Below are 23,826 nucleotides of genomic sequence, written 5' to 3' on the forward strand. Positions count from 1 at the left end.
TATTACGCTCCGCATGCTGTACGGAGAAGCACAGGTACGCGCAGCGTGCACACGCGGTCAGAGCTGGAGGCGTTTATCTACTGTATAACGTTAAACGGCTGAAAGACGCAAAGACGGCAACCAAAAGCAGTGATATGTCACAATTTTTTTTTTCTAGTTGTAGCACAAACAAAATATTAATGCAAACAATCCATTCAATAATAAATAAAAATAACATTTATAGATTTGGTCTTTGTCTTATGAATATTAGTTTATTAATGACGTCATTCATCGGACATGTATTTGTAACTGATCTGATTCAAGACTGACATCATTACATCATGCAAGACCAAAAATTTTGGTGTCCACTTTTACCATTTAATAACACCATAACTTTTGGCTTACTGTGTAGTCATATAATATATAATACAAAACTCTTCTTGTTTTAAATTCTCACTGAGGGATAAAACCCCTAAAGATGAAACCCTAGAACTGCCCCTGATCTTATACCTACTGAAAATCACTGACATTTTACTTTTACTTCAAATACTTAAGTACATTAAATATCAGAAAATGACTTTTGATACTTAAGTACAGTAAATATCAGATACTTTAAGACTTTTACTCGAGTAATATTCTAAAAGGTGACTTTCACTTCTACCGAAGTCTTTTTCTAGTACGATACTTGTACTTTTACTCGAGTATTGCTTTTATACACTTTATACAACACTGGATCTGATGTCTTTCCATCTAAGCCAGCATTCAGTTTGTGCTACAGTGGCTGTTCTGTAGCACCAGACCGAACTGGACGGTCATCGATCCACAATGAGCAGGTTGGACAAGTTTCCACATCACACAAACTGGTCACCCATAAAAAAAGGCGAGTACTCCAGCACCACCTGGTCAAAACAATTAACCAGTTATATGAACGCCCTTGATTTTCTCATCTTTCACCATAAAAAGATTGAAGTCAAAAGACTCAAAAATGGATTTTATATGAATGTTTTTCTACAAGGACGTCCATTCGTTTTTGCTTTTTGCCCTTTGGAGACTCCAGAATGAACCTTGGTTACCAAGAGTTTCCAAGGCTTATAACTTTTGAACCCATTTGCCTAGAAACATAACCTTGGTATCTGATGAAAGCTAACACTCTGTAGTTTGTTATGTATTTGGATTTGGTCAATTAGGCACAGCATTACATTAGCATAACCACAAAAACATATTTTCTTCCATTCCGACTGAGATTTTGATTTAAAAAAAAAAGGGCACACAAAATGCAGTCAAAGTGTTTTTATGTAGAAATATTAGGGAAAAAAAAAACTATTTACATCATCGAATATCCTGGTAAAATAAGAAAACTTTCTATGAAACTGAGCAAAATACAAAACACACACGAAATATTTACATGAAATATTATATATATGAAAGTTATAATTTCTTCAAGGTGTGCCATGCATTATAACAGTCCCTGTTTATGGTGAAGCACAGGGACACATCACAGGAGGTGCACTTTACTGTGGTCCTCTGGTGGCAGTGGACACACCTCCTCCGACCTACGTTGCTATCCTGTGAAAATCGAACAGGCTTGTGTGAGGCACCTTTAGGAGCAGGAGGGGGTGGCTTTGGTGGGGCTGTGGTGGTAGACCCAACTGCTCTCAGTTCCATCACCAGGGTCTCACGGAAGTCCTTGTGTGACATCACCTTCTCGTTCCTTGCATTGGCCATCTCCTTGTAGAGGATGAAGGCGTTGACGATCGCGATGTCGACGAATTGGTACAGGACAGACCGGTACCACTTCTTGGTCTTGTGCAGGACAGAGTAGTAGTCGATCATGGCTTCGGACAGGTCCACACCACCCATGTTCCTGAGTAGAAAAGGAACATAGCCATTACATTACACTGATATCGATGCATCGACATGATCTCAAAATTCATTTCTAAAGAGTTGAGACTATGAAAACACTGTACATACCTGTTGTAATCCTTCATGGCTGGTGGAATGGGGACATCCTGCACAGACCACTGCCCATCTGCCCCCTTGATCCGTCTCCGGACACTATCCTCTCCATGTGCTGCATGAAATGTGGAACACATCAGCACATCTTTGGTGTCCCTCCACTGCACAAACACCATGGGCCCCTCGCGGATCCAGCGAATGGTGCCCCGGGCGGAGGACCTCACAAGACCGCCTTGCCTGTCTTTTGGGAACCCGATACGCTGTCCGCGAATGGTCCCGCAGGCCCAGATCTTCTTTTCCAGCAGGTCACGAAAGAGATTTGGGCTTGTGTAAAAGTTATCCACAAATAACTTGTACCCGGTACCAAGCACATGCGTGTTCGTGAGACGCATTATGGAGTCATAGCTGAGCCCCTTGATGATTTTTGCTCCCTTGCCTTCGTAGATGAAGAAGTCCCAGGTGTAACCATTGGTGGAATCCACAAGCACAAACAGCTTATAACCCCACTTCACAGGCTTGTTCTTCATATACTGCCGGAATCCGCTGCGGGCTTTGGAGGCGACAATCCTCTCATCGATCGCAATGCACTGGTGGGGATGATAATGCTCCATGCACATCTTCCTAAACTTATGGTACAATGGCTTTATTTTACAAAGTCTATCGTACCCAGCGGTGCCTCTTTTTGAGTTGTTGGCAGCATCTTCACCAGGGTCACTGAGGTGGAGGACACGTGAGATGGCTTTGAACCGGCGCCCGGAGATCACACTTGAGGGAAAAGAAAAGGCGTATAACTCAGACTTTCTCCAATAGTCACGAATTCCAGGTGTCTTGACTAATCCCATGTAGATGATCATCGCCAAGTATGACTTCATCTCTGCCAAGGTGACCTTCTGAAATGTGTCTGGGTGTTTGCTTTCTCCAAATTTGTTTGAATTGTTCACAATGACTTGGAGTAGGTCATCGGTCATGAACAAACTAAACAATTGTAGGATGGTGTATTTTACACAACCCTTGAGCTGGCCACCAGGTGTGCGTGCGGGGTGGAAGGATGGCTGGTCAGGAGTGATGTCCTCCACATCAGTGCCCTGCCATGAACCTTCAGGTACAGAAGTCTGCTTGTCAGTGCTTCTCAGTCCTGCTCTCCCTCTGGTTCTTCCCCTGGGTCTCCCCCTCCCCTGTCCTGCAGGCTGTGTGGAGGTAGAGGATTGGGGTTCCAGCTCCTCCTCCACAAACACTGGGGTCCTCCTGGGCCTCTTTGTCTCTGGCTGATAATCTGAGTCAGATGACTCTGGCTCTCTGAAACAAAGAAATGCAATGATTAGCTTATCTCACACCTCATTCACACACACAGCAACATCCCCCAACACCCAGAACAATCTCAACGCAATACCAGGCAGGAGTTGTTTTTACACAGCACCCTTCCCAAAATACAAAGTTTCTGTATTGACCACAGTCAGAGAACTCAAAATGCAATTTATTCAAATCACATTTACAATTTTCCCTTACACACGCGCACACACACACACACACAAAATAATAAACACATAACATAATATATGTACTCACAGTTCTAGATCAGGATCTCTTCCTTTTAGGAAATCCTCCTCAGCCTCAGAGTCTACAGATAAATCGCTCTCTGACGAGGACGAATTATCGTCGTCGGATATTTCGCCCGTCACTTTGGTTGCCTCCTTAGCCGCGAAAAACTTTTTTCCTGCCATTGAGAAATGCTTGGCAAACCTTACAAAAATACGTACACGTTGTCCAAAAACCGCACCAACGTTGCGCTCCGCAATAACGGCAACATTAACAGGGCGCACGCTTTACGCATCTGGAGAAAAGTTTTTGAGCACGGCTCTAACAGGCACACCCCCTTACCTGATGGCACATTTCATATATCGTTGGAATCGTCTGTTTATTGGCTAAAGAGCTATGATGCTCGCTCACGAAACATCAAGTTGCTACTGGTGGGAACAATTACACAAATGGAGGGTGGTCCAAATTGAATGCATGGGCATCATTTGTTCCTAAGCTACATCTCTCTGCCCTATGGGCACCGATTAGCTCATGAGAGGTCTTGTTTGATTCGTAAGACTCTGGACTACAAATCCGACACCCAAGTGTAGTTTTATAAGCCTCCAGTGAGAAGTAAGAGCAGAAAGAATGGATGGGAAGTGAACTACTGTTTACAGTTTTCGGTCAGAAACGTAATTATTTAAGGCGAGCAAAACGTTTTGGATTAAAAGCCTTGGATATTCCATTTCCTCGGACTCTTGGGGATTTATGAAAAATATTTGTTTTGGAAAATATTACCGCAGTGAGGAAAGGGAAGAGTTTAAAAGGTAAGTAAACAAACCGAACTAGCGCCACCTAGTTCAGGTGACTATCGACTTGATTAAATTTTTATGACGGCTATAAAATCATATTATGCTTTGTGTGTGGGATTAATGGTATCCTGAGAGTCTAAGCTTTCAAACAATATAACATGACCGTGTATTTAGAGGATTTAATGCTTAAAAGTAATGCTTACAACTAGGTTTGTAAAGGTCGTCGCGACAGACTTCGATGTTGGCTTTGACGGTACAAGTATTTGCAAAGGCCGGTGCTTTTTGGAGGCGAGTGGACAGAAAGATACTGGACCGCAAGGGTGCCAATACTTTTGGAGGCAAGCGGACACGAGCACGTGACGTGATACGAATACCCGTGAGGCAGTTCCCCTCATTGTGCCGTGGACGGCACAGTGTTCATATCACCATTCTCGATGGTGCCTTTAACAAAAAACTGTTTTAATGGTTGGCACTCATTCTGACTCATTCTGACTCGAAACCAATAAAACAGTCCTTTGTTAAAGGCATCATCGAGAATCGTCCTGCATCCTATTACCTTCTACCATGATGTACACGGCTATCTTAATCTCATCCACAACTCATTTCAGAAAGACGGTGATTTGGCAAAATACTTTAAGATGATTATTTAGACTTTACCATTTGCAGAGTGCTTTACATTCCAGAGGCAGTCAAACGTACGGCCAAGATCTTTGGCATATCCCTCTTCGTACCACACCAAGAGCTCTTGTCCTGGGGCGATGGCTCGACAGCATCGGTACAGAATCTCTCCTTGATACCTGAATGCCATGAGATTCTGCTCTCCTTCATTACGAGCACAATTCACATACCTAAGAAAATGGAGGAATAAAATGTTATGGGGAGAAAACGGTCACTGGTGAAAAGATATTGAACAAAACCAATAAATATTTCCAACAAATAAACAAAACCAGCTCACCGCATCCAGTTGGCATGCATCTCTCGCTTGGCATCTATATATTTTTCACCCTGAGCACTTCGTGATATCTGCAAATAAATGACACGGTTACATTTTATTTGGTATGTCTAAGCACTCCAATGTACTTTTTATTTTTAACTTGGTCAGTGGCCCAGCAGTGGCAGCCTGGTGGACATGGGATTCGAACTCACAACCTTCTGATTGGTTTTATATTCCACACAATGTTACTGTAGTGTCTCAGGTCTGTGTTTTATATTACAGACGTATCTCAGTCTACCTCAGGTTTATTTCTCTTTACAAAACACTGCACATATTTTACACACTTTATTCACCAGAAGGTGAACAGCTAGTGAACTTCCTCACACTAAACCTGCACTAAATTCTCAGCTTTCTCGGTTTATATTTAACACTTCACACTAATTTATCACACTTTATTAAACGTTTCTTACATTTTCTGCCATTTCTCACCTTAAATGTTAAGAGATAATAGTAATAATGAACAATAATAATAAACAATAATGACTTATGTTTACATTATAATTATTGGAGGTTTCCCTGTTGGTGACGTTTCTGTCTTAATAACTGAGGGGATTCTGATCAGAGGAAGGTTAAGTTTCAAATAAAAAGGTTTAAATCTAATAGATTTTTCTCCTAGTCCTTATTTTAAATGCGTTATAAAAAATATCAATAATTATCAATATCGACCGATATGAAACACTGATATCGTGATACAGTTTGCAGTCACATCGCCCAGCCCTAGCTCCTATGCAAAATATGTGAAGGTTGGATGTTATACAATATCATCACTGGAAAACAATCAGTATTATTACCTGGAGACAGTATAGTAGTTAAAGGGCATGAGCTTCTTCTTTAGAATAAGGTTTGGAGCGAGTTGAATGAAAGTACCACAACTGCCCCATTGTTGCCCCACAGTAATGTACCACACTCAACCCAAAACAACAAGCCTTTTAATATTCATAATAACTCACCACCCAGGAGTATCTGCTGTTCATGGTGTCCTCTCGGTCCACCAGCTCTCCCTGGTAGGGTCCGAAGTGCGCACCGACTGGAACAATCTCCCCCTTATTAAACACCCCCAGTCCTGCGTCAGGAATACCCGAATTCCGAATCTCCAGTCCAGTCGGAAGAGTTTGTCTGGCTCGGTCATTGACCCCCATGGGAACAGGGGTATCAGCGATGAAGAGCGCTGGACCGTGAACCTCACACTTGGTGAAGAAGCGCGATTTGCAAAATTCACAATCTGAACATAGAGAAAACAGAATGGAAGAAAAATGAACCAGTGTTATTTTTAATATTCTGCAACACTGTTTATTAAAAGAGTTCCTTATATCGCAGTTCACAATTACTGGTGACATTTATAGTGTGTAGGACATTAATAATTAGTGTCATGGAGATCTGGTGAAGCTCTGATATCTTACACAGGTAAGATTCACCGTCAGCTTCTTCCACTTTAATGGAGATAACATCAGGTTTGTGGTCAAAATCATCTCCATGGTGGTAGACGTTGGACTCCGTAGTCTCCTCCTGCTTCATGTGGAGCTCCATCCAGTTAGTCTCTGTTTTTACATCCGCACACAACTGCTCATGAAAAACAGTCAGTGAGATTAATGAGATTAAATATATTATATTAAATTATATTATATTATGTCACAAATCCTGCTGAGAGTCTTTAAATTTTACCTGTGAGGAAACATCAGGAACCTGAGAGGAGGCATTTCTGACTGAACTCATTCTAACAGGTCTGAGAAGAGATCAACACTCATTATTAACACTACTGCTACAATAAACACCAATTATTATTAACACTGTTACAATAAACACTGATTATTATTAACACTACTGTTACAATAAACACCAATTATTATTAACACTGCTAGAATAAACACCAATTATTATTAACACTGCTAGAATAAACACCAATTATTATTAACACTACTGTTACAATAAACACCAATTATTATTAACACTGTTACAATAAACACTGATTATTATTAACAACACTGCTATAGTAAACACCAATAATTATTAACACTGCTAGAATAAACACCAATTATTATTAACACTGTTACAATAAACACTGATTATTATTAACACTGTTACAATAAACACTGATTATTATTAACACTGTTACAATAAACACCGATTATTATTAACACTACTGTTACAATAAACACCAATTATTATTAACACTACTGTTACAATAAACACCAATTATTATTAACACTGTTACAATAAACACTGATTATTATTAACAATACTGCTATAGTAAACACCAATAATTATTAACAATACTGCTATAGTAAACACCAATAATTATTAACACTGCTAGAATAAACACCAATTATTATTAACACTACTGTTACAATAAACACCAATTATTATTAACACTGCTAGAATAAACACCAATTATTATTAACACTGCTAGAATAAACACCAATTATTATTAACACTACTGTTACAATAAACACCTATTATTATTAACACTACTGTTACAATAAACACCAATTATTATTAACACTGCTATAATAAACACCATTTATTATTAACACTACTGTTACAATAAACACCAATTATTATCAACACTGCTTTAATAAACACCAATTATTATTAACACTACTGTTACAATAAACACCAATTATTATTAACACTGCTATAATAAACACCAATTATTATTAACACTGCTATAATAAACACCAATTATTATTAACACTACTGTTACAATAAACACCAATTATTATTAACACTGCTGCTACAATAAACACCAATTATTATTAACACTACTGTTACAATAAACACCCATTATTATTAACACTACTGCTATAGCAAACACCAATTATTATTAACACTGCTCTAATTAACACCAATTATTATTAACACTGCTGTTACAATAAACACCAATTATTATTAACACTGCTATAGTAAACACCAATTATTTTTAACACTGCTGTTACAATAAACACCAATTATTATTAACACTACTGTTACAATAAACACCAATTATTATTAACACTACTGTTACAATAAAAACCAATTAGTATTAACACTACTGTTATAATAAACACCAATTATTATTAACACTACTGTTACAATAAACACCAATTATTATTAACACTGCTGTTACAATAAACACAAATTATTAACAGTAATATAATAAACACCAATTATTATTAACACTGCTGTTACAATAAACACCAATTATTATTAACACTACTGCTAAACACCAATTATTAACACTGCTGTTTCAATAAACACCAATTATTATTAACACTACTGCTATAGTAAAAACCAATTATTATTAACACTGCTATAATAAACACCAATTATTATTAACACTGCTATAATAAACACTGATTATTATTAACAACACTGCTATAGTAAACACCAATAATTATTAACACTGCTAGAATAAACACCAATTATTATTAACACTGTTACAATAAACACTGATTATTATTAACACTGTTACAATAAACACTGATTATTATTAACACTACTGTTACAATAAACACCAATTATTATTACCACTACTGTTACAATAAACACCAATTATTATTAACACTACTGTTACAATAAACACCAATTATTATTAACACTGTTACAATAAACACTGATTATTATTAACAATACTGCTATAGTAAACACCAATAATTATTAACACTGCTAGAATAAACACCAACTATTATTAACACTGCTAGAATAAACACCAATTATTATTAACACTACTGTTACAATAAACACCTATTATTATTAACACTACTGTTACAATAAACACCAATTATTATTAACACTGCTATAATAAACACCATTTATTATTAACACTACTGTTACAATAAACACCAATTATTATCAACACTGCTTTAATAAACACCAATTATTATTAACACTACTGTTACAATAAACACCAATTATTATTAACACTACTGTTACAATAAACACCAATTATTATTAACACTGCTATAATAAACACCAATTATTATTAACACTACTGTTACAATAAACACCAATTATTATTAACACTGCTGCTACAATAAACACCAATTATTATTAACACTACTGTTACAATAAACACCAATTATTATTAACACTGCTGCTACAATAAACACCAATTATTATTAACACTACTGTTACAATAAACACCAATTATTATTAACACTACTGCTATAGCAAACACCAATTATTATTAACACTGCTCTAATTAACACCAATTATTATTAACACTGCTGTTACAATAAACACCAATTATTATTAACACTACTGTTACAATAAACACCAATTATTATTAACACTACTGTTACAATAAAAACCAATTAGTATTAACACTACTGTTATAATAAACACCAATTATTATTAACACTACTGTTATAATAAACACCAATTATTATTAACACTACTGTTACAATAAACACCAATTATTATTAACACTGCTGTTACAATAAACACAAATTATTAACAGTAATATAATAAACACCAATTATTATTAACACTGCTGTTACAATAAACACCAATTATTATTAACACTACTGCTAAACACCAATTATTAACACTGCTGTTTCAATAAACACCAATTATTATTAACACTACTGCTATAATAAACACTGATTATTATTAACAACACTGCTATAGTAAACACCAATAATTATTAACACTGCTAGAATAAACACCAATTATTATTAACACTGTTACAATAAACACTGATTATTATTAACACTGTTACAATAAACACTGATTATTATTAACACTACTGTTACAATAAACACCAATTATTATTAACACTACTGTTACAATAAACACCAATTATTATTAACACTACTGTTACAATAAACACCAATTATTATTAACACTGTTACAATAAACACTGATTATTATTAACAATACTGCTATAGTAAACACCAATAATTATTAACACTGCTAGAATAAACACCAATTATTATTAACACTACTGTTACAATAAACACCAATTATTATTAACACTGCTAGAATAAACACCAATTATTATTAACACTGCTAGAATAAACACCAATTATTATTAACACTACTGTTACAATAAACACCTATTATTATTAACACTACTGTTACAATAAACACCAATTATTATTAACACTGCTATAATAAACACCATTTATTATTAACACTACTGTTACAATAAACACCAATTATTATCAACACTGCTTTAATAAACACCAATTATTATTAACACTACTGTTACAATAAACACCAATTATTATTAACACTGCTATAATAAACACCAATTATTATTAACACTGCTGCTACAATAAACACCAATTATTATTAACACTACTGTTACAATAAACACCAATTATTATTAACACTACTGTTACAATAAACACCAATTATTATTAACACTGCTATAATAAACACCAATTATTATTAACACTACTGTTACAATAAACACCAATTATTATTAACACTGCTGCTACAATAAACACCAATTATTATTAACACTACTGTTACAATAAACACCAATTATTATTAACACTACTGCTATAGCAAACACCAATTATTATTAACACTGCTCTAATTAACACCAATTATTATTAACACTGCTGTTACAATAAACACCAATTATTATTAAAACTGCTATAGTAAACACCAATTATTTTTAACACTGCTGTTACAATAAACACCAATTATTATTAACACTACTGTTACAATAAACACCAATTATTATTAACACTACTGTTACAATAAACACCAATTAGTATTAACACTACTGTTATAATAAACACCAATTATTATTAACACTACTGTTATAATAAACACCAATTATTATTAACACTACTGTTACAATAAACACCAATTATTATTAACACTGCTGTTACAATAAACACAAATTATTAACAGTAATATAATAAACACCAATTATTATTAACACTGCTGTTACAATAAACACCAATTATTATTAACACTACTGCTAAACACCAATTATTAACACTGCTGTTTCAATAAACACCAATTATTATTAACACTACTGCTATAGTAAACACCAATTATTATTAACACTAATATAATAAACACCAATTATTATTAACACTGCTATAATAAACACCAATTATTATTAACACTGCTGTTACAATAAACACCAATTATTTTTAACACTATAATAAACACCGATTATTATTGATTAACTTCATTTATTTAAGAGAACGTGTCTCCGGAACACAGGTGTTTATCACCGTAAACAAAGTGAATACTTTAAAACATAAATGATCAGATTTAGAACAAAACCAATAAAACACCTCGATAAGGCCGCACACAAACAGTGCACTTCACTGAAGTACAGATGCATTTGGGACACAGCCACACGTCTGTTTACCTTAAAGCAGGTTTTAAATCATCAAGCGCACACACACAGATATTATTTATAACTGAATCAAATGAAAAACTCGGAATTCATTTAATTTAGAAATTATTAGCGGGGGAATTAGTTCAGCTTTTCGGGCTGGATACCTGCAGCGTCTGGGCGCGTCGTCGTCTCCTTCTTCTTCTTTTACTGATTTTTATTGCGGATGGCAAACCAACTTAAGGTGCATTTACCGCCACCTACTGGACTAGAGTGTGGAGCGCATAATGGTATGGAAGAAAGAAAAAATACAGCTGTATGTTAAATTCTGTTGATCAGTTTTATTTGTTTTAAGAAAATAACTAATTCCTGGAACATCCTAAACGGCTTTGAATCATTTCCTAATAAAACCCGAAGGGGGAAAAAATCATTTATACCAAACGATCGTAGAGCTTGAATTAATTTAAGTCTTGCTCCTTCATATGCATCACACTCTATAAGTACATGCTCTAATAATTCTAATTCTAATTCTGCTAGATCACATTTATCACAAACTCTTTCTAGTGACTTTGTACGATGCAAGAACTGCTTGCAGTGCATTGGCAATCTGTCCTTTTTTTTGTTCTTGGGCATTTTAGGGTCATTTTCAAACTTAGAAATAGCCCTCATACTCATACGGTTTATCCACAATGTTCTCTATTCCATCAAACATTCCCTGAGAACCATATTTAGAGATGTACTTAAAAATCAGCTGTTCCATTTTTACAAACTCACAGCTTTCCTAAAATCTTAGTCTTAAAACTTTACACAGTTTCTGTGACTATAAGCTGTCTAGTTAACCGTCTATTTATTAACAGCTCCGCAAATGAACAAAGCAGCCACAATACGTCGGGCTTTTAAACTCAAAAGTCTCACTGCTTCGGACACAGACACACTCCGTCTGGCCTCGAGGTCAACTACAGTAACGCTTAACACTCACAAACAGTCACAAACACTCACAAACACTCACAAACAGTCACAAACAGTCACAAACAGTCTCAAACAGTTTAAAACGTAACACACAGTACGTCGGACAAAACCACAGTACGTTGGGTTTCTTTGCGTTAAAGCCTAACCGTTTACTTAACCACAGTATGGACTTAAAAAGTTTAAAACACTGTTACAGTCAGACAACCTTTTATTGCTTATTATTGCGGGTTATTGCTTTACACCCTACAGAGCCGCGGTGCGTCGGACTCTTTACACTGTCACTGTTTCACTTACTTTAGAAACACTTTTCGCTATAATTCAACTGCCACACTGCTTCGGGCTGATTCAGTTACTTTAGAATCTTAACATAATTATTATAACAAGTTTAAGTTACTTTAGAAACCGAACAGAAATGTACAGAATAGGCTTAACAACTATAATAACTCCTGCTTATGATCAGTAAACTATACTCTATGTTCTATTCTACACTAAAACATTTCTTTTCTAGGTTTTTTAAACGAAGGGATTCCCTGAACAAAAAAAAAAACAGCGTAAAAGAAGTAAATACCGCTTTTCTTACCTTTCCCCACTTTTTTTTTGGAGTCCGTCGCTGGCTGGCTCACCAATGTAAGAAATAAAAAATGCGTCGTGTAAAAATAAGACGATGATGATGAAGATCTTAATGAAGAACAAGAAGTTTATCCCAGCAAAGCAGTGACAAAACACATGGCGTACTTTGGGTTCGTCGGAGTCAATAAGAACCCCGAGCAAATCCTGCTCAAGCCTTATATACAGTTTTCCCTTTTGGTCATTTAAATGAGGTTCTGTTTTGAGTGTCAGAACTGAATGTCTCCCAAATGGCTGGGCTACACCTTGTTGTCTAGCTGATGGCTTTAAATGTTAATCATGGGCACGTACACCTTGTCTTGGTATTGTTACAATTGTTTTCACCCAAGTGGTCACTTTAAATGGTAATCGCAGTCATGTAGACCCTTTGTTCGTGGTGATCCTTAATGTCCTGCTGCCATCCCCATATTTATAACTGAATCAAGTTTATATGTTTAGAGTCCTAAACGTATTACCTTATGATACTTGAGCTCTTTTTAAATGAGCTCTTTTTAGATGTTTACCTTAAGAGTGGAATTTGGGTGCAATTTCTGTAATTTCTTACAGGCAATTTGTTCTCATCAAAGTTTAACATCACTTAGATGCTGTCAGTCTTTTCATTATTTCTAATGCACTTGAGCCGTCTGACATCCTTTACTGTTGCCCAGATATATTTCTTATGATTTTCTCAGCTGAAACATCAGTTGGGATCCCTGTTATCACACCTCTAACCCAAGTCTTCTCTTCTGGGATTGAGCATACTACTTTGTGTCCAAGCAGTGATTTTAGTCTCAGGGCCGTTTTTTGTTGTCTATCATCTTTACAGTACAATATCAGTTTGCCATCCCTAAATGTCTTTAATACTTTCAATTGTTCCTAATTTTTCTTTAAGTGCTTTTGTTCATTTCAATGGGTTTATGACATTTACAGACTCAGTAGCAAACTTCAGCAAAACTTTATACTCCTCTTTCAAGTCAAGTCAAGAAGCTTTTATTGTCATTACAACCATATATAGCTGTTACAGTACACAGTGAAATGAGACAACATTTCTCCAGGATCATGGTGCTACATAAAACAAAGACAGGGCTAAGGACATGTAAGTAGTCTTATAGCCACATAAAATGCAACTGTGCAACCTGGTGCAAACAGTGCAGGACAAGACAAACAAGACAGTGCAGGACAAAAGACAGTGCAGGGCAAAAAACAGTGCAGACAAAGTTACAAGACAATACAAAAAGTACAAAAAATGCAATACACAAAAGACAAAACAGTAACAGAAACAGCGTCGACCGACCAGTGTGTATACTGTGTGTGTGTACTGTGTGTGTATACTGTGTGTGTGTATACTGTGTGTAAATACTGAATGTTCAAACCATATTTGGTGCAGTATCATTAGAAGGAACACAGTTTCTTAGCAGCCGGTCCTTTGGATAATATATAGAGTTGTGCAAAAAACAGCAAATGACTGAAATATTGTATAGTATGTGTGTAATGGCTGAGATATTGTACAATATGTGCAAAAACAGCTGAAGTGTTGGACAGTATGTGCAAAAACAGCAGAAAAGTGTGTAAAACAGTGTGTGTGTTTTGTGAGGGTCTGTGCAGTCCATAGAGATGATGTGTGTGTACGTTGTGCTCAGTATAGTACAGTTCAGTCATTGAGAAGTCTGATGGCTTGTGGGAAGAAACTGTTATGCAGTCTGGTTGTGAGGGCCCGAATGCTTCCTCCTTCTTGTCTGGTGATTTCCCTTTTCAGTTTCCGTTTCTGAGATTTGTCCCCAATTTTCAGAGTTTCTATCAATTTCCATTCATTACTTGCATTACCTCCACTTGTCGCCCTTCGCCGTCCACTGCAGTTCTCTCCCGGGCGCGTTGTCGCCACCATCTGGATAGGAGGTTAGTTACAGGTAGGAGGAACCCACTGGGATTTGTGTCCCAGTTGTACCCATTAACCATTATGTACCCAAATGCGTTGTGATCACTGATCAGGCAGAGACAGAATGAAAAAAATAAACAATCTTTATTTTCATGGTGAATGTTTCACAATATTAGAACACAGAACCATATACTTTTATTCACATACATATACCCATATACACACAGGGGCCAGTGGGCTAGAGCCCAACCCAATACTATCACACACAGCTCCAAAGCCCCCTTCTTGAACCGCCACCTTATTGTGGTGGAGGGGTTTGCGTGCCTGAATGATCCTAGGAGCTATGTTGTCTGGGGCTTTCTGCCCCTGGTAGGGTCTCCCAAGGCAAACAGGTCCTAGGTGACAGGCCAGACAAAGAGCGGTTCAAAAACTCTTATGAAGAAAATTAAAACAAGGTCCGTGACGTCGCCCGGTATGGCGCAACCGGGGCCCCACCCTGGAGCCAGGCCCGGGGTTGGGGCTCGCATGCGAGCGTCTGGTGGCCGGGTCTTACCCCACGGGGCCCGGTCGGTCTCAGCCCGAAGGAGAGACGTGGGGCCGATCTCCTGTGGGCCCACCACCTGCAGGAGAAACCGTAAGGGGCTGGTGCAATGTGGATTGGGTGGCAGTCGAAGGCGGGAGCCTTGGCACTCTAGGGACATGGAATGTCACCTCGCTGGGGGAGGGGGAGGAGCCTGAGCTGGTGCGGGAGGTTGAGAGATACCGACTAGAGATAGTTGGGCTCGCCTCCACGCACAGCTTGGGCTCTGGAACCCAACTCCTCGAGAGAGGCTGGACTCTCTACTACTCTGGAGTTGCCCGCGGTGAGAGGCGTCGGGCTGGTGTGGGCTTGCTCATAGCCCCCCAGCTCAGCAGCCATGTGTTGGAGTTTACCCCGGTGAACGAGAGGGTTGTTTCCCTGCGCCTTCGGGTCGGGGAGAGGTCTCTCACTGTTATTTGTGCTTATGGGCCAAATGGCAGTGTAGAGTACCAGACCTTCTTGGCATCTCTGGGAGGGGTGCTAGAAAGTGCCCCGACTGGGGACTCCGTCGTTCTACTGGGGGACTTCAACGCTCACGTGGGCAGCGACAGTGACACCTGGAGGGGCGTGATTGGGAGGAACGGCCCCCCCGAACTGAACCCGAGTGGTGTTCTGTTATTGGACTTCTGTCACAGTTTGTCCATAACAAACACCATGTTCAAGCATAAGGGTGTCCATCAGTACACATGGCACCAGGACACCCTAGGTCGGAAGTCGATGATCGACTTTGTGGTTGTTTCATCCGACCTCCGGCCGTATGTCTTGGACACTCGGGTAAAGAGAGGGGCGGAGCTGTCAACTGATCACCACCTGGTGGTGAGTTGGGTCCGATGGCAGGGGAGGAATTTTGACAGACTTGGCGGACCCAAACGTACTGTGAGGGTCCGCTGGGAACGTTTGGCAGAGTCTCCTGTCAGAGAGATCTTCATCGCTCATCTCCGGCAGAGCTTCAACCAGATCCCGAGGGGGGTTGGAGACATTGAGTCCGAGTGGACAATGTTCTCCACCTCTATTGTCGATGCAGCCGCACGGAGCTGTGGCCGTAAGGTCTCCGGTGCCTGTCGTGGCGGCAATCCCCGGACCCGGTGGTGGACACCGGAAGTAAGGGATGCCGTCAAGCTGAAGAAGGAGTCCTATCGAGCCTGGATGGCTCGGGGGTCTCCGGAGGCAGCTGATAGTTACCGGAGGGCCAAGCGAGCTTCAGCCCGGGTGGTTGCAGAGGCAAAAACACGGGTCTGGGAGGAGTTCAGTGAGGCCATGGAGAAGGACTATCGGTTGGCCTCGAAGAAATTCTGGCAAACCGTCCGGCGTCTCAGGAGGGGGAAGCAGTGCCCTGCTCACACTGTTTACAGTGGGAGTGGGAATCTGCTGACTTCGACTGGTGACATCTTCGGACGGTGGAAGGAGTACTTCGAGGATCTCCTCAACCCCACCAACATGTCTTCCATTGAGGAAGCGGAGGCGGAGGGCTCGATTTTGGACTCGTCGATCCCCCAAGCTGAGGTCACTGAGGAAGTGAGAAGCTCCTCAGTGGCAAGGCACCGGGGGTGGATGAGATCCGCCCTGAGTACCTTAAGTCTCTGGATGTTGTGGGGCTGTCTTGGCTGACACGCCTCTGCAACATTGCGTGGCGGTTGGGTACAGTGCCTCTGGACTGGCAGACTGGGGTGGTGTCCCTCTGTTTAAGAAGGGGGACCGGAGGGTGTGTTCCAACTATAGGGGGATCACACTCCTCAGCCTCCCCGGAAAAGTCTATGCCAGGGTACTGGAGAGGAGAATTCGGCCGATAGTCGAACCTTGGATTCAGGAGGAACAATGCGGGTTTCGTCCTGGTCGTGGAACACTGGACCATCTCTATACCCTCACCAGGTTGCTGGAGGGTTCATGGGAGTTTGCCCAACCAGTCCACATGTGTTTTGTGGATCTGGAGAAGGCATTTGACTGTGTCCCTCGTGATGACCTGTGGGGGGTGCTCTGGGAGTATGGGGTCCGGGGCCCTCTGTTAAGGGCTGTCCGGTCCCTATATGACCGGAGCAGGAGTTTGGTTCGTATTGCCGGCAGTAAGTCAGACTTGTTCCCGGTGCATGTTGGGCTCCGGCAGGGCTGCCCTTTGTCACCGGTCCTGTTCATTATTTATATGGACAGGATTTCTAGGCGCAGTCGGTGGCCGGAGGGAGTCGGGTTTGGGGACCACAGGATTTCGTCTCTGCTTTTTGCAGATGATGTTGTCCTGTTGGCTTCTTCAAATCAGGACCTTCAGCATGCACTGGGACGGTTTGCAGCCGAGTGTGAAGCGGCGGGGATGAGAATCAGCACCTCCAAGTCCGAGGCCATGGTTCTCAGCCGGAAAAGGGTGGCTTGCCCTCTTCAGGTTGGTGGAGAGTTCCTGCCTCAAGTGGAAAAGTTTAATATCTTGGGGTCCTGTTCACGAGTGAGGGAAGGATGGAGCGGGAGATCGACAGGTGGATAAGTGTATCTTCTGCAGTGATGCAGTCGATATACCGATCTGTTGTGGTGAAGAAAGAGCTGAGCCGCAAGGCGAAGCTCTCTATTTAAAAGGCGATCTACATTCCTACCCTCACCTATGGTCATGAGCTTTGGGTCATGACCGAAGGGACAAGATCCCGGATACAGGCGGCCGAAATGAGTTTCCTCCGCAGGGTGGCTGGGCGCACCCTTGGAGATAGGGTGAGGAGCTCAGTCACTCGGGAGGAGCTCAGAGTAGAGCCGCTGCTCCTCCACATTGAGAGGGGTCAGCTGAGGTGGCTCGGGCATCTGTTTAGGATGCCTCCTGGACGCCTCCCTGGGGAGGTGTTCCGGGCATGTCCAACCGGGAGGAGGCCCCGGGGAAGACCTAGGACACGCTGGAGGGACTATGTCTCTCGGCTGGCCTGGGAACGCCTCGGTATTCCCCCGGAAGAGCTGGAAGAAGTGTCTGGGGAGAGGGAAGTCTGGGCATCCCTGCTTAGACTGCTGCCCCCGCGACCCAGCCCCGGATAAGCGGTAGAAAATGGATGGATGGATGGACAGCTCCAAAGCAGGGGACAGGCTGGAACACTCAATGATGGCCAGAGGCTACTCTAAAAAAAGAAGGAAGGAGCCTTAGACAGCACACCACCAGTGAACACACCAAATACACACCGGAATCCGCCATCGGTGCGCAACAGCCCTGAGATCAGGAATCTCCACCACTGTAGAGTCAGCCAGCCACTCGCTTAGCCCCAACCTCTATCCAGCAAAAGGGAGGAAATAAGAACTAACTTTTAGCAAGAATTCCACAATTGACTTACATCAACTTATCTGCTCAACATACAAGAACAACTACTTAGCTTCTTAAGCTCCAGGACCATTTGCTGGGTAAATTGGCTGCAATCCCACTGACCCACTGCAACTACAAGGAAACACATGCACACAATCATACACTCACAATAACCCCCAGGGCAACCAACCTTGGTTTACTGACCACACACAAAGGTTAATAAACATAAATGGACCACAAAACAATAGATTTCATACAGAGCTGCCACTACCAGGAGTATGTGAGATCGCAGACATCAGGAGAGATTAAATCTGAGATTCATGTGTCTACAAGTGACACCAGTGATGATGAGCACATTTCATCTGATGCTCTGAGGTCCATCAGCTCTGGGAAAGAAATGCAGACTGAAATTTACAAGTCAAAGTGCTCTCAGAGTTCATCGATGCTGTCACGCAGGAGAAAAGCTGTATCGCTTCTTACAGTGTGAAAAGGGTTTTAGGGTTCTGCCCCGTGGTTATGCATGTGATTATGGTCTTGGAGACAGTTACTTGCCGATATAGCTGGGCACTGCTGTTGGTTGCAGCCTCCCTGAAGATGTTCTAGTCAGTGCACTTAAAACAGTGGTGAAGAGCAGAGGTGGCTCCTGCTGGGCAGGATTTCATCTGCTTCAGAACCATTTTAGAAAGTCTGACGGGTTTCCTGTATGCTGAAATTAGCATAACAGAGATGTGGTCTGAGTCTCCGAGGTGGTGGATGTTTGTGCAAAGATCCAGCGTGTTTTCCCTCTCGTTGCAAATTCCACGTACTGATGAATTTTAGGGAGAAATGATTGAAATGTCCGGTGATAATAAACAGATCGCTAATAGCCCCATAGAGTTCATATAGTGCCTCTTTAGCATTAGCGCTGGGGTGAATGTACACTCTGACAATGAAAACAGCAGTGAAATACTGGGGTAAATAAAATAGCCTAACAGTCTAAAATAAAATGATCTAACAGTCACAAACTCAACAAACGACGAGCAGTAAATCCAGAAAGACGATTATGTTGGGTAACAGTAAGTATTTAATCAGGTGTTAAACTCCACCCCTGGTAGGTATTTGGGGTTTATGGGTCCATCCAACAAAACTGCACCTAACTGTAGTAATGAGCCAGAAGCTACTCCCTCCATACTGACACCACAAAAGCCCTCCTGAGAGCCGGAGCTTCAAGCTCCCATAGTTCATCAACTGAAACCCATGACAAAGAACATTATATTTTTGACCAGGAAATGGTCCAACATTTAGAAAAGTGTTCAGCATTCAGCAGCTCACAGACACAACCACTAAGCTTTACATGAAACCAGACAGACCATTATGTCGGGTAAGTAAGTATTAAGTGTTAAACTCCACCACTGCCAGGTATTTATGGGTCCTCGGGGTCCTCAGATCCGTCTTTGTTATGTTTCTGTGAAATAAAGATTTATTCTGTAAGTCAGATCGTAATCTAGAAGCTTGAATGTTTGCTCCTAAATATTCACGTGTGAATGAGGTAGTGTATTTCTGTTTCTGACCCGTAACTGACACACGGTGAGCTTCATCAGTCATGAGAAGAAAAACAACGTACTTTTAGTAACTCATAACACCGTTTACAATTTTTCTTCATCTCTTTGTACTGCAGCTGTTGGAACTTTTCAGCCACCATCTTTTGCTCTTTCTCCTAAAACAGAATGAAGCAAAAAGAGGTCAAAACTCAAGTGTTTACTTTTTCCTTCCGCAGCGACACATGTACAGTACGTCCAAAAAAACGAAACCTGACGTTTTATTTTTTATTTCTCACTTACCGCCGTTAACACATCACATTTTCTGCGTGTATCTTCGAGCTCTTCCTCCAGCGTCTGTACAAAGGCTTGCAGTTTGGTCGCCTGGGATATCTGGACAGACAGCTCCTGGAAGATAAAGAATCGAATCTGTTTGTCAGCCGACTGACTACTGAAGGTGGCAGAGGCATAAAAACTGACCTTCAGCTGATTAAACTGATTTATCAGGATCATGTGAGCGTCGTGATCGTGATCAATCTCCTATAACATAGTTGTTGAACAAAAACGGTTAAAAAAAATAAATAAATTCTAACACAAAGTGAATTTTGGTAGAGTAGACAATAAGGACTCGACATCACACTGATTTCTGTTTTTTTTTTTAAAGCAGTCCTACAGCATTCCTGGTTTAATGAGAGGTGAAATTTACCTGGATTAACTTTTCACAGTTCTGTAACATCTCCTTGCACTCTGAATTCAGGATGTTAAAATTCTCCAGTGCTTTCTGATAATCCTGAAACACATGGGTATTAAAGGTGGGGTCTCCGATGTTTGAGAAACGCTTTCAGAAAACAGTCGGGCTGACAAACAAAATAAAAATCAAAACAAATGTGTAGCCAATGAGCAGAAAGGGGCATGTCTTGTCGATATGGGTGGAGATAGTGTTCAGTGCGCATGTGTGACATTAGCAGAAAGCGGTTTTAACATTGACATGGAGGCAGTGGCGGAGCCAGGGATTTTTCATAGGGGTGGCCAGGCAGGGACCAGCACGTACTCTGGGGTGGCACAGAAAATATCATTATGCAAACAAACAACACTCATCTAACCTTAAAATATAGGTGCCAAAATTACAATGTATGACAGGCAATACTTTAATTTTAATTCAATTAATTTAAATAAATTTTATTTAAATTCACATTAAATGTAAAGTCATAATTCAACCACATGTTTTTTAAAACTATCTGAACAAATAAAACTTATGAAATTCACTTTGAAACCATCTCCCATTGCTGAAAAAAACTATATAAAGACCAGAAAATCAATTATGTAGGCATAATGTAGACTAATAAAGTGCATTTTATTAAAAGTGAAAACAATAAAACTTGGGCTTGTGCTTTGTGAAGATTCTTCACCTTCACTCTCTGGGTCAGTCTGTTCTTTCTCTCTTTCAATTCTTTCATCCTGACTAATATTTTCCTGTGCCTTAGTGTCATTTGGCTGCTTCTTGCTACCTTTCCTGAAGAAGGATGCTATATCTGCCTTTCTTTTCATTTCTCTCACATTTCACTGTCTGACATGAAAACACTGAAGCAAAACATTACCATTTACACTGTAATTTTTTAATTGAATTAAACATTTTTTATAATAAAAACATAACTTAGACATAACTTAGAGTAAGTTACTTACAGTACTGTAGTGATATGATGAAAACATTTCCCAAAACTCCTATATAACGATGTGACAATTATTTATAAGCTAAGATAGCTAATGTAAAGCTAACTGCTTTCTAACTTCTGTTTACACAATACATTGATAAAACTGTGCTGAATTGACACTTTCAGAATCTTTAAACAAATCAAATAACCATCTTTTTGATTTTATAACCCAGCCGATAGGATGTGTTGTGCTCACACACTCGAATTTGAACCAGGAACAGAGGCTGTGCTGTAACTTGCTCCTCATCTCCCGCTTTTTACGATAGGTGGAAAACCGCGCTGTTTTTCCGAAACTCTCGCGATGCCTATCAGTGCCCGTAAGTGTCGCGAGAGTTTCGCGGTCCAATGACTGTAGACATGTGATCGAGGTTCTGTTCTGCGAGATCATTTTCTTCTATTAAAAATGCAGTTGCGAGCGGGGTGGCCAGTGGGGTCCGCCCCTGCATGGAGGATAAAAACAAAGAAAGAAAGAGAAGAAAGGCTTACGATAAGGCAAGAAGTAGGACGTGTTAATATAGGATCAGCTTTCCAGTGCTGGAGAGTAACAGCGTTTAGCTCAGGAGTTATTGCCTCGGGAAACTCCGACCTGTGAATATGTGGCCGACTTTACTTAAGACGCCGAGGCGCTTTTTCCCTTCTCGATAGGTGAGTAACGGTTTTGCTTTGTTACACAGAACTAATATATGCCTTTGTCCTTTACATGATTATGCTTGTGTGTCATTTTTGCTTGTTTGTTTATCCACAATCGTATTGTTCTTCCCTTCAGCTATGATAAAGACACGTTTCTTTCTGTTAGTCGCCCGGGTTACGTATGTATGTGTGGGCGGAGCTATCGATACAGGGGTGGGACCCGTTTGGGTTAGGGGCGTGTTTGTTTTGGTGATTTTATGTCAACATTGGCTTTCAAACAACGGAGACCTCACCTTTAACTAGGTGTAGTTTATTGGTGCAACAAATTTAAACTTCTGACATTTGCATTTTTTTCTCTCCTCCAAAAACAATCAAATCCATGACCAGTGATACTATACAAAATTAGTACTGAATATCAACAGCCAAATAATATAAACCTGATAAAAAGAGAACCTGATTTAACAATTTAATGTTTCTATACCGTGCTCCAATTCTATTTAATACATCTTAAAAGTCAGTGTTAAGTTGTTTATTTATCCTGTAGAGTAACTTCATGCAACATGAGTACTGCTTGATGCAAGAGCTTACCTCCGTTAACTTTTTGGTCCTGAGCCGAGTCTTAACAATCTTTACTTTCAACTCGTCCACACAATCTTGTAGAACATCCGATTCAGATAACAGCTCATAGTTCTTTGTCCTAGTCGCCTCATGGGACACCGTCGCCTGCTCATATTTCTTCTCAGCTTCAACCAGAGCGACCTGCTTGTTCTGCTGCAAGGGTGTTGGTTTTATTTACTTTCCCTTCAGACATTCAGACATTATAGAGGATTCATCTCCTCAGTCATCATAACAGTTCATCAGAATCAAACGCTTTAAGGATGAGAGACAAAATGTGAGAATGGACACGCACCAATAAATGTAGCGATCAGTGTCAGTTCAGGCAGGCCACATAGTCAAGCCCTATCAGCTGACTGTCTAATTGTCTAACCAGCCTATCAGCTGATCTGATTACTAAGCGTTCGTTGGTTCCTTGCAACAGGTGCCCTATTTAAAGGCATTTCAGTCTGCCTTCTTGGCTGTTTCCTCTGCATTGCTTGCAGCCCACCTCCTCCCCTAGCTCCTCCTTAAAGCTTTGTTG

At 40.1% G+C, this 23,826-nt stretch overlaps 1 protein-coding gene across 1 annotated transcript; it reads right to left on the reverse strand.

Moving 5' to 3' along the window:
* Positions 1–1,254: 1,254 nt before the first annotated feature.
* Positions 1,255–13,366, reverse strand: LOC125141392 (piggyBac transposable element-derived protein 4-like). The gene is made up of 9 exons (XM_047814649.1): positions 13,089–13,366; positions 6,919–6,979; positions 6,657–6,816; positions 6,207–6,478; positions 5,218–5,285; positions 4,920–5,110; positions 3,502–3,649; positions 1,951–3,231; positions 1,255–1,843 (listed from the first exon to the last, which is right to left on the reverse strand). Exons 2-9 carry the CDS (start codon positions 6,967–6,969, stop codon positions 1,408–1,410), a joined length of 2,607 nt encoding a protein of 868 aa, XP_047670605.1. The 5' UTR covers positions 6,970–6,979; positions 13,089–13,366; the 3' UTR covers positions 1,255–1,407.
* Between the last annotated feature and the right edge of the window lie 10,460 nt (positions 13,367–23,826).

This window comes from Tachysurus fulvidraco, chromosome 6, assembly GCF_022655615.1.
Source record: "Tachysurus fulvidraco isolate hzauxx_2018 chromosome 6, HZAU_PFXX_2.0, whole genome shotgun sequence".
NCBI classification, from domain to species: Eukaryota; Metazoa; Chordata; class Actinopteri; order Siluriformes; family Bagridae; genus Tachysurus; species Tachysurus fulvidraco.

Excerpts from the sequence above, each read along its gene's own strand:
- LOC125141392 (XM_047814649.1), bottom strand. The coding sequence starts at position 6,969 with ATGAGTTCAGTCAGAAATGCCTCCTCTCAGGTTCCTGATGTTTCCTCA. Across the intron at positions 6,817-6,918 it reads TTCCTGATGTTTCCTCACAG|TTGTGTGCGGATGTAAAAAC; the intron begins GTAAAATTTAAA and ends TTTCATGAGCAG. Across the intron at positions 6,479-6,656 it reads TGACGGTGAATCTTACCTGT|ATTGTGAATTTTGCAAATCG; the intron begins GTAAGATATCAG and ends CTCTATGTTCAG.